This window comes from Leptinotarsa decemlineata, unplaced genomic scaffold, assembly GCF_025532065.1.
Source record: "Leptinotarsa decemlineata unplaced genomic scaffold, Ldec_3_MD MMD2_tig00078422_RagTag_RagTag, whole genome shotgun sequence".
Taxonomy (NCBI): Eukaryota; Metazoa; Arthropoda; class Insecta; order Coleoptera; family Chrysomelidae; genus Leptinotarsa; species Leptinotarsa decemlineata.
In genome coordinates this window covers 23,609,334-23,622,003 of record NW_027412747.1, presented here as the reverse complement: position 1 = coordinate 23,622,003, position 12,670 = coordinate 23,609,334, and the positions used below count along the sequence as shown (strand labels likewise).

Below are 12,670 nucleotides of genomic sequence, written 5' to 3'. Positions count from 1 at the left end.
GGTGACAAAACAATTATTTTAGGAAGTGGGATTTTATATTTGTCAATTTGCAACTAAATATATCTAAATTATCGCTAACAGACTAGGGCAATCAACTATGCTTTTGATAATTTTATAGGTTAGTATAATATTCACGCCTTTTTTCGAGACTGAAAAAGTTATGTTTTTATAGCAATTCAGAGTGGCATTTATCCTCCTATTGGAGGATAAATGCCATCGGTTTTTAGGCTTAGCAGTTTTAAAAATCGTCGTTGAATTGCTTATATCCTATCAATGTGATATTGATAAAAGGGGATCCACACAACTGACGCGTATTCTAACTTTGATCTTATGAAAGCATAGAATAAAGTTTTAAAGGTCGAAGTTTCTTTGAAATCACTACTGTTACGTGCAATTAATCCGTACAAACGACAGGAGGAGGTTACAACATTATCGATATGCCTATTAAATGATAGTGCAGTGTCAAATGTGACGCCAAGATCAGTAAATGTTTCTGGTCTCACCAGGGAAACGTTTTCTATTGAATAATCAAAGATCAAGATGATCGTTTTTAAACTGTAGGACATGACCTTACATTTATCCGGGTTTAGCGACAAGTTCTTTCGATAAAACCATTCTACAACCCGTCCTATATTTGCTGAGAGGTTCACACAATCATATATGTTCTCAACGAGGCTGTATAGTTTTAGATCATCGGCATACAAAAGGAAATGCACATCTATAACATCTGCAATATCATTAATGAAGATATTGACGAGCAACGGTCCCAGATTTAACCCTTGTGGAACACCGGAAGAAGCACTATATTCGGTAGATTTGAAACCATTGAGCAGAATATATTGTTTTCGATCCCAAAGACAGGACTAAAAGAGTGCGATTAAGGATGGAGATAATCCAAAGGCTACTAGTTTGTTTAATAGAATATAGAATGCCATGCCTGTCGAAGGCCTTAGAAAAGTCTGTGTAAATGTTGGGTTACTGTCAGAAGATCGGTGACCGTTGAACGATTTTTCATAGAACCGTGTTGGTTTATACTTATATTGCAGCTTACATGCCGATATATAACTCGCTCCAGCAGAATCTCAAAAACCTTTGCAAAGTTGCAAATAATAGAGATAGGTCGATAATTTGAAATATCTCGTCTATCTCCTTTCTTGAAAATGGGACAGACTTTTGATGATTTCCAGATCCTTGGTATTGTAGCCGATCTTAAGCAGATATTAATTAGTATAGATAGAGGACGAGCAAGCACAAATGCACAATCTTTTAAGAATAAAGCTGGAATGTCATCTGGACCAGTGGTCTTTTTAGGCTTGAGCGACCTTAGTGCCTCGTATACTTCGTTTTCACTGAAGCTTGATATATCAAGAAAGTGATTATCAATATCAGAGTTTGATTGAAAATGGGAAGAAACGGTATACGATTGTTTGAAAAGATTGGCAAAATCGTTTACGATATACGAATGAAACAGAAACTATTTATAGGCTCCGTGAATTTTAAGATTTGGCAATGTTGATTATTTGTCTTGTTCCTATTGGTCAATCGAACAAGAAGCGGGACTAGGCCCGTGACGTCACGGGCCTAGAAAATCCGATTTTTAATAATTAATTACGGAGAAACAACGCTATTTAGAGAGCTGAAACAAAGTGCGCTGTTTTTCAATTTGAAATTACTACCAAATGAACTGTAAACCAAAAATCATGGAACAGGCCCATTATTGCCTTTGGTATTCTTTTCAAATACCCATTATTCTTTGTGTTGGGTATATTGGTAACTAAGTATACCCAACTAATGTCAGTTAATCGATGAATCAAAAATTCACGGAAACTATCAACGTGAATCGGTTTGATTCTACATCTTCGTTGGAGTAACAGAACAAAGCCGGGGCTATTCGACTTCGACAGACCGTGAAATTGCTTGTGATTAAAAGCCCAATTAGAATATGAAACCAGAATTGTTTGATCGATACTCAATCAAGTTGCCACACGACATGACCTACCCCAACAGTCACGGTTCTCGTTAGGATTTAAGACTGCCGAAACGAACGGGATTGGATTAGACTGCCCAAAGGGAGTCAGCAGCGTTGCCACACGCAAAGACATTTCTTGAGACTTGAAGAATTTGATTTCAATTTAGAGAAATGACGATTTTCTGTTCATCTAATGGAAAGTCTGAAGAAAAATTGATACCAAGGACCAGCCGGTAATAATTTCTGTGACTACTGAGCCCAGTTTTCTTTATTGTGCCCAAATCATAGAAGAATAAGAGAGGAATCCAAGAAAATAAACATTTATAAATATGAAAGTGGTACCTTGATGAAACTTTTGTTTATTACACCCACTTTGGAAATAGATATTCTATTTACATATTTGAAAAATAAAGAAATATAATTTCCTAACAATTAGCGGTTATTCTTTGATTTCCAATGCTAACAACTAAACGTTCCCAACTAAGTAGATCTCTAGTCTTCAGTAAAAATAAAAATAATATAGAATCTAGACGTGCCTCTGAATATTGGATGAGCAATAGATCAGCCGACGGAGTGGGGCGAGAGCTAACATTGAAGAACTCGTGTAGTGGGCATCGTGTTTGTGTAATAAGTGGGAGAATTTTTCTGTGAGGTGAACTGTAAGTTATTTGTTCAAACGGTTCAAACTGTAAACTGAAAATTAAGGTTCTCGGTGGACAAATAAATTGTGAACAACCTATAAAGACTTATACAAGCGGAAGCAACGGCAGATGGAATTAACGTTCCTCTTGCGGAAGTAAAAAGTAATAGTACCTGATAACGAGTAAAATTAGTTTATTTGGTGAAAAAGAAGGCTGAAAAGTTGCCCTTTTCTGAACTTTGAAGCGCCGCTTTTTTCTTTCGGATTCGTAATCAAAACGCATAAAAATACGTAAGTACAGTCAAAAATTTTTTCAAAATCGCCGGGTGTCCACAAAACGAAAATTTACCATAGCTTCATGCTTTGTGTAAAGTTTTGAGAAGTTACAGCTTTCTTTCTCATGTCATCTTGAAACTGAATATCGATAAACAAATTATTTTCATGTATTTTCATAAATTTTCGCGTTGTGAATAACAATGAGGCTATAGACAAACTCTAGAGATTTTTTATTACTCTGAAGAATTCAGAAATTTGCATCTGGCAACACTGAGATGCAGTCTTTCGTGACACTTTCCAAACTTTATACAGGATGCCGGCAATTTGTCGACGAGAAACGTGATACCGATTCGGCGATATTGTTGATTGTTTGTAAGTTAATTCGGAGATTGAAGATTTTTGGGAAGGTTCAGAAAAGTATGTTTTTTCAATTTTAGTTTGTAACAAGAAATGTGGCCTTTCAAAGCTTCTGATATAAATGCAAAGGCCTTATCAAGAGAAAGTTCCTTTATATTGAAATATTAAAAGTTTGATGTTTCACGAAGTTACAGGATTTTTTCCTCGACAATTTCTGAATAAGCAGATAAATAAAGACAGCCGAAAATTCTTTATATTGGTAAGTCCTAGGTAGCTATAATTTGGTATAGATGCTTCAAATATTCCAATAGGGGGGGGGGGGGGGTAAAAGGAGCGAGTTCACATATGAAAATTATTTTTCTCCGTACCGCTATATTTTCGTTGGCTGAAATTTTGTATGTAGGTTCGTTTTATATTGTAACTTTTTTAAATATTCCAACTGGGGCGACAACTGCGGGTGAAACGGCGCATCCATTAAACAAAATTATCTTTTTATCACTGTTTCTCCATGACCTTCAATTTCTGGTGGGTGAGTTTATATTTAGTATCAGCATTTAAGCCGTGCGAAGCCGGGGCGGGTCGCTAGTATATCAATAGCAAAGTCACTTCTTTGAGGCCCTTTTTTGAAGCATTGGTATCACCCAGATTTTTTTTATTTCTTAAATAACGTGCCGATTTCATTTTTGGATTGAAAACTATGGAAAATATGCCAATTGCATATTTCTGTTGTTATATTTAGTATGATTTCGCTTTGTTTTCAAACTTTACAAGCTTTTATGATTCACTTCCACAGGTAAATTGTCTGCGATTGATTTTATTCACGATACCACCCAAAATACCACGTTTGATCGAAATTGTCTCGGAAATTGTGAGGTAAACGACCCTGTTGAAATCGACAACTTGTTGAAACGATGAGGGAACTGGGTCATCTCAAGTTTTTCCATTAAATCTAAAGAAGGGGTCGATTGTACTGAAGTTCCTCGACATAGGATATGAATTGTAACGGATGTTTTGAGAGGAATGGACGAGAACGTTTAAATCTTAAACTGAGCTCCATATTTTAATTAAACCATTTAATCAGATCAAGATAAAATGAAACACTGTTATAAGTGAAGATTAAGATGAAATCTCCGTTCAAGAGTACTCTTACTCATACCGGGTGGCATTTTGAAAACTATTCTTAATTTACATTAAAGTTGATACGTCAAAAAGACTGCTTCGTCCACTCCACTGAAGATGACTGCCGCAGTTACAGTTGAAACGTTTGGAGAGTGTAACCAAAGAAGATCGCACGGCAAAATCCGTCACACAACTAAAACGAATACGTGTTTGTCAGATCAAGAAAGTCTATTTCAAACAAATGAAAATACTCAATTCAAACAGTCCATTTTTCTGTGCAAACATAGTTACGTGTTTGTTTTGTACGATTGTAGTTTATAGATTACACCTCACACCAATATTTTTTCAATGAAAATGTTTTTGTAATTATCAACTGAGTCTGCAACAGAAATTTCATGAAAAAAAAATAATAAACAACTATTTCCCAGGCTTATACACGATGGTAATTTAGTTATATTTGACAGATATTTGTGCAAATTATCAACAAATTTCAAACTTAAAGCATATGAGGTTTGAAGTTCTCAATAAAAAAGGCAGAAAAATATTTTATAATATTCGTGTGAATAAGGAAAGTCTTGATCATCAGGCTTATTAACATCTTCCGCAAGATTGTTTTTTCTGAAAAATCATTTGGATAGAAAAAACGATTGTTTGAAAATATATAAGTTTAGAACGTTACTGTATTTGATTGGTTATTTTCAATTCTGACAGTTCATTAAATATAATTAATTACAACTGAGATTGTTCTCATAATAATTGATAAATCAGGCTATAACCATTAAAACTGAAGTTATTGGAACGAAAAATGTTATCTGAGTTATTTACTTTCGTATAATGGATAATTTTAAATTTAATCAGGCTAGACTGTACAAGATGTGTAAATCAGTTGAAATTAAGTTTTGCTGTAATAGAAAACAAATAAATAAAACGCACTTTCAACTATTGGAAGATAATAACGTAGAAAGATAGAACTTTTTGTCCGTTTACTTAATTTTCTTTTTTCGTTATCAAATTTGTTTTTGAGAAATACAACTTTTACTTGTAAATGGGGGGTTATATAGCTAGTACTTGTATTCAAAAATACATCAGCTTTGATAAAAACCCTTAAAAATAGAGTTTTTTCGTCAGGATAAGTCAACAGGCGTTGAAAAATGTGGATATCAGGTATTAGAACTAGATCTCCACTCTAAAAAAGATGAATGTAGAGCACAGAAATTCTGAAAATTTAAAAGGCAGGAAAAGTAACACCAAGTGTTACATTTTAAATATATATTGATTCCTATAAATCCGATCTAATTATATTCATTTACTCGTCCGAAACATATACTTTCTTCAGAAACAAATACTCGTCGTCTCAGGGACAGGTGAGACAGCTTCCTCAAAAAAATTCCGTTTTGTAAATCCTTTGCCACCCTACCGCATGAATGTAAACAGCACCCATATCGAATAAACAGATCACACGTGCTGTTTATCTAAAACGGTGAAAGGAATTCCCAAAAAGACAGTTTATGTCAGAATAAATAGGAGAAAATGGTGAAGATAGCGTAATTTATAATGAGCTGCTTCAACACATCTGGCGCTTGTACAAATAAACCCTCATTATGTGACGCGTGTAGGGGCGAGCAGTCGAGAGTTAGGGGATGATTGGCGATGGTGAAGTAACTTTTGTCCCTCGCGAAACTTGTTCAGTATACAGGGATACCTACAATATTCGTACAAAATGACATGATTGTCATCGTATGCTAAAGTGTTTGAGATGCTTCTTGAGAAGGAAATCTCCAACCGGTTTCATGAAAGGACGTTCAACCACCACCAATCTTGTAGCAATCACTCAATGTAATGCAGAGGGTATTGATTGTCAGTCTCAGACTGATGTCATCTACACTGATTTTTCTAAAGCGTTCGACAGACTTGACCATAGTATCCTGCTCAACAAGCAGTACGTCCAACTTAATGGCCTAAAGTCTATCGAATATAAAGCTACATTTGGTGTACCACAAGGATCAAATCTAGGCCCCCACTGTTCAATATGTTCATTAATGATATCGAAGCTGAGATTGATGTCAATTTCCTTTCATACTCAGATGACTTGAAACTCTATCACAATAAAACATGTTCTAATGATTGTGAACGTCTCGCCCTGAATTTAAATCGCGTTGCTACATGGTGTCGGAAGAATAATCTATCTCTCAACATATCCAAATGTAATGTAATGTTTTACTGAAATCGAACTTGAATTTACACAACTACGTCATAAACAATCAAGTTCTGAAGCGTCCTGACAGACTCACTGATCTAGGTGTTACTTTTGATTCATTCCTCTCGTTTAATAAACATATTGACACTACTCTAACAGCAGCTTATCGCATGTATGGATCCTACAAAAGACTTTGAAAAAGCTTCAACATTGAAATTACTTTATTTCACTTTTGTTCGATCTAGGCTGGAATATGCATCTGTCGTGTGGAGTCCCTACTATCAGGTTCATATTAATTAACGAGAAGCCCTACAGAGGCGCTTCCTAAAATATATGTCTTTCAAACTTAAAGGCACGTATCCTACTGTAGGAATACCCTATTATGAATTGCTTGCAACTCACAAATTTTGTAGTCTCGAGGTAAGGCGTAAATATTATTCATTTCTTTTTTTATTCAAGGTCATAAACAATATCATCACCTGCTCTCAACTGTTACATATGTTGAATTTTTGGGTTTCTAGACGGTCATCTAGGAATATTGTCACATTTTATCTCAATACTCCTCGTACAAATATAATGAAAAAATCTCCAATTTATACAATGTGCGATACCTCTAATTCTGTTAGTCATGTTCTAGATATATTCAACTGCCAGATTATACATATCAAAAGACATTTTTTAGCTAACTGACAGTTCTGTTTTTATTTATTTTTTTTGTATAGATTCACAAATTATATTATGTAAGTCCATATTTGTAAATGCCACTGTTACTCCCTATTCTGTGATTGAGTTCATCCTGTAGAATAGTGTATAAAATAAATAAATGAATAAGTAAAACCCCTTACACCCCGTTTTCCAAGATGGTGGCCCGGGGACTAGGGTTGCGACCCCATAAACTTGAACTTAAACTTATACTAACCCAACTCCCTACACATAAAATAAATAAAATTGGTGTCCTTTGAAGAACGCTGTACCTTTTCAATGGACTACACAATAAAGATAGAAATTTTGTAAATAATATTGTTACGTTTTCCCCGTGGGTTTACCAATAATTGACTACACTGAACAATAATCAAACTTAACTTTATTTCACTGTTAATACAATAATGTCTATCGCCTTATAAGGTCGCTCTGTACTGCGCAAAAATTCACTTCACTTAACTGTATTGATATGCCAGTGGGTTGCGTTTATATACGGCAAACGAATTATCTCAACGTTGATAGAGAATTCGGCAGAATTCCATCGAAACGGCGTGAACATCGCGGTCTTAGCAACGTCACAATTGATTTATGGGCTCCAGCGGCGGCCGGCGTTATTTTCTTTAGGGCATGATTTGTCAACAATATAATAATTCTCTGATTACCCTAATGAAGCGCTAATAAAGTATTGGCCCCTAAGTGATTGAACACTTGTATTGTAAAACTCTATTACATACGCATATTTCAAATTAGTTCAATCTCAAATAATATAATGGCTTAAACTATATTCATCCAACAAACAAAGTAACCCAAACAATGATAGATGCGTGATGAAAGTATGATCACCACGCACATTTGCATCTATTGGGGAAAAGAAACAAGCCTCTTTACGCTGGCCAATCAGATTTAACTGCAATCGGCTGGCGAAATTCATTGTTACAGTGTCGGGGTGTTCAGTTAGGTCTAAACGCCTGTGGTGTGTACGTATACGGTATTTTGAAGTTTAAAATTTTTAAAATATCAAATACTGATACGGTTGAAGAAACTGCTGATTTGTGTCCCTAAACTACACCTAAAAAAATGCCTATACCCAACTGCATATTACTGAAAATAAATCGGTCGTTCCTTAGTGGGACTCTGTACAAGCAGCCTTGTCTGGGAGATGACGTGCCCTATGCATGATAATGTTTGAGGCACTCCGGTGCTTAGATGAACAGAGTATATGTCAGTGCAGAAATGGCGCAATAATTTATTTATTAATTTTTTTTCCAGGACACGTGATGAGGCTGGACAGTACGTTATGGCTCGGTACCTTCCTCCTAGCCTCTCTGGTCACGGCGCAGGACGTAAACGCCCCCCAGTTCACCCCCAGCACCCCGTACAACAGATACGACGTGAACGGCAACCCTTCCAGCACGAGCAACCCCTACGACATTAATCCATATACGCAGGACTCCCAGAACAACCCTTACGGAACGAGACCGAACGACCCCTTCGGAACCAACGATCCCTACGGAAGGGGGGACCCGTATGGACAGGGAGGCACGAGAGATCCCTACGGACAAGGGGATGCTAATAGGGATAGGGCGGAGTACGACCCGTTCGGGGGTAGGAGTCAGTCCCCGAGTTGGAGGAATGACCTGTATGGTGGGGGGAGGACGCAACTGGATGCCCATTCGACGGTGATACGAGAAGCGTGAGTATTTTCGGATTCGGGATTTCTAGAATTGAGAGAGAGAGACTATTCTTAGTAATATAGCTGCAAGAGTTCTGGCTCAAAATCCCATGTATTTTCTTATGGAGCTTAATTCTGGACCTTTTTGGACCTCCGATCGGAACCTTGTGGAACACCCAACTCGAGGTAGGCGTGACGTAGTTGTCCGCACTCCTCCACTTTTCGTCATTACCCAGTCGACCAATCAGAAGCTACCGCGCATACAGCGGGAAATTCAAACCAGTAGATGAACAAACTTGTTCCTGGCACACCTCAAGGTCGTGCGTCGCTGGTTTGAATTTCCCGCTGTATGCGCGGTAGCTTCTGATTGGTCGACTGGGTAATGACGAAACTACTACGTCACGCCTACCTCGAGTTGGGTGTTCCACAAGGTTCGGATCGGAGGTCCAAAAAGGTCCAGAATTAAGCTCCATAAGAAAATACATGGGATTTTGAGCCAGAACTCTTGCAGCTATTTTACCATTCTTTCTTTTTTCGATAGTTAACAGACCGTGGATTTTCAATGATATAGAATGTATTGAATTGTGTTATCATCAAAACTAAATGTGTGTACCAAAGATCAGATCTATCTGTCAACAGGAAGGGAGACAAACTTCAGTTACCAAATTTGACCCAAACAAATGAATAAACAAATAAACAGGGCAAGCTGAATAAAACCGTTTAAAGAAACAAAGTATCTTGTAGTTTTTTTTCTTCGATTCACTTCATTTTTCAAACTTTCTCGACAGATGGCAGCTTGAAATGTGAAATATGTCAATGTTGTTGATCGACGTCTGTAACATTATATGAAGTATAAGTTGTCTTCTAATATGGGTCTGTTGCAACGGGGAATGTTCCTCAATTTGGGTTATTACAGAAGATGCAAGTTTGAACAAAATAAAGTTGAGTTTAATTCATGAGTTTTTCAAATTCACTTCGAAAAGTATTCAAATTGATGTTTCAAATGTTGGGTTTTAATTTTCAAAGGGATTTGTTTCTAATTCACATATTGGCAACAGCGCCTAGAAATAATTGAAATAATTTATACGTACCTAGATATTCTACTTCAAAAAAGGAAAATTATCTTTATAAATCAACAATTAAGGCAAAATATAAATTATAGTTCAATACCACCCCCACAAGCCACATAAACAACAGTTGTTTTGTTATTTATTTATATACAGGAAGATAGGTTTGGTGCACAAAATGTCATATGTCACAGAATGTCTCGGAACTCGGAACATAAGTAAACAGAACAGCACGCATTATCACGCAGATTCATTATCCTTTATTAGCTATAACCGATGTTGCCAAATGGTGAAATAGAAACGAGTCCCTTTAAATGTTGAATGCATTCTTTCATTCCTCTTTTTTAAGTATTTAATCACAAAAAAAACAAATTGAAATAATTATGACCAGCTCTAGGACCATTAAATTATCTTCAGTTTTAACTTTGAAACTATATAAGAACGAACCTCTTCAACTTAGAGTAGGAAAGCCTAAGTTATTTTCTCCACTTGTTACTTAAATTGGTATTTCAGCACTTACTTCGTTGTGGCCTCCAAAATGGTGAGACCAGGCCAATTGTACAGGGTATCCGTGACTGTTCTAAAAGAAAAACAGCCGCTCACAGTCAGGGCCTCCATCCAGAGAAACGATGTGGAAATGTCTGCGGATCACAAAGACGTTAAGGAAGGAATACCGGAAACTCTGCTGATGAGGGTAGGATTGATTTTGGATTTTCCAGTATTTATTTTTTCCCAATTAGAATATCTATTGATGACCTAGGTTGGCTGTAACTTCACCAAATAAGTTCAACTTTATAAGGTGATTGATTTTTGTTTGGTGGATAAACTTTGAGATTTGTTGGGGAGAGTGAAACTCCTCCAAACACTGAAAACCTGAAACTTTTCTTGCTAACCGTATTCGGTGTCTATTTAGCAAAACTTAAAAGGATACCAACGGTAGGTTCTGGACCTATGGAACCGCTCCCTTCCAAAGGAATCGGCAGCTTAATTTTCTTCCAGGCCAGCGTGTCCAGGTATCCAAACCAGAGATAATTTGTTGAGGCTCATCATTCAGGATAGGTTTTTAGAGGTTCTGCGCCATCTTGGATGTTGTAAGAGCCGAGCGCTTCCGCTGATTAGTTGAAGGCACACCTGAATGAGTTTTTGGTTCATCTATGAACCAACAGCTATCTGCTGTTAAGGGTTCCCCCCTCCGGAGAATCCAGACCTCTTTACTTGGAATTAGGAGTTTTTAGGACAGTCAAAATTTAAAGTACAAGGCATATTCAAATGTTTCTGTATGTTTTGTTGAATGGATGAAAATACTTATCTTTGTTTTGATCATTATCATGTATATTGTTTCTAATTTTAATCAAGCAACGGGTCAGTCCATTCATAATAAGTAAACCAACGTTGTTTCACCCGAAAATAAATTCAATTCACCATTCAAATTAAATTTTGATATCGAATTTATAAATGAGAAAAGGTTTGGGCCCAAGAGTAGATACTTGAAGAACACCACATGAAGTGCTTCTCATCTGAGATTTGAATTCACTCATGTATATGACAGTTTTTTTTCAGATAAATAATTATGAAACTCTGATGCCAATTGTTTCGATTTTTCAAGTAAAATGTAATGATTTTCTGTATCGAATGAAGAATATTTCCCACCTTTTATGTTTTTTGTCGTCTACACTTCAATAGTTTATAATATTGTTCGTGTCAGGATTATTATAGGGGAGATGAGTAATTGTTTTTCACATAGATTTCCTCAACAGGAAGACTCAACAAATCGTCTCTGGTTTGGATTCATTCAACCAGAAATGAGACTCGTCACTGAAGACCATTTTTCGATAAAAATGTGGGTCTTCCTCCAACTTTGCCAGCGCCCATTCACCAAATGTTAGACGTTGTGGGAGGTCGTGTGGCTTCAATTCTTGCACCAGCTATATCTTATAGGGTTTTACACCCAAATCCTTTCGCAAAATTTTCCACGTAGTGGAGTAACAGAGGCCCAATTGCCGCGAACGGCGGCGAATCGACATTTCACGGACTGTCGGAAGACAGTGTGTGTCGCCTCTGTTTAGAAAATTATGAAACAGCAGAGCACATACTTTGTGTCTGCCCCGCTGCGGAGTGAATCAGGTTTTCAGAGTTTGGCAGAGCCGTACTCTTACCTGACCTGAAAGATTACTCACCACATAAGCCACCGCAACCTTTGCGGGTTGCGGTGGTGGCCTAACCTAACCTGTCCTACTGAAGATACATCATACGAATTTGTTTTCTTTATCTCCATTCATTTTGAGTGTGTTTCTCAACGATTTACGTTGGATGCCGACCACTCATGTGGGCGCAACGTTGAGAATCTCTCCCACAATGAACGACAAATAATTCAAACGAACTAACCCCCTATCATCAGCCTTGTTTGCGATTATTAGGCAAAGGGGTGTCGAAATTTCAATTAGTTTTGCGTTTGTGTTTGTTTAAATCTTGCTCCCGTTTTGTTTGTTTAGGTCCCGAGTACCAGTGCTCCTGGAGAGTACAAGCTGAGAGTGGAGGGATTATACGACGACGTATTGGGAGGGGCCCAATTCATCAATGAAACGAAATTGATATTCTCGCAGAGATCAATGACGATATTTGTCCAGCTCGATAAACCGGTGTATATGCAGGGTGAAACAGGTAAGGAATA

The 12,670-nt window shown here is 37.0% G+C and overlaps 1 protein-coding gene across 1 annotated transcript in view; it reads left to right on the top strand.

The window, feature by feature from the left end:
- Mcr (Macroglobulin complement-related) overlaps nucleotides 1-12,670 on the top strand; it is a 48,370-nt gene that overhangs the window by 11,385 nt on the left and 24,315 nt on the right. The window contains exons 2-4 of the mRNA XM_074186438.1: nucleotides 8,530-8,953; nucleotides 10,513-10,693; nucleotides 12,492-12,660. Of these exons, the coding sequence (XP_074042539.1) occupies nucleotides 8,538-8,953; nucleotides 10,513-10,693; nucleotides 12,492-12,660 (766 nt within the window). The 5' untranslated portion in view covers nucleotides 8,530-8,537. The remainder of the gene's footprint in view (nucleotides 1-8,529; nucleotides 8,954-10,512; nucleotides 10,694-12,491; nucleotides 12,661-12,670) is intronic.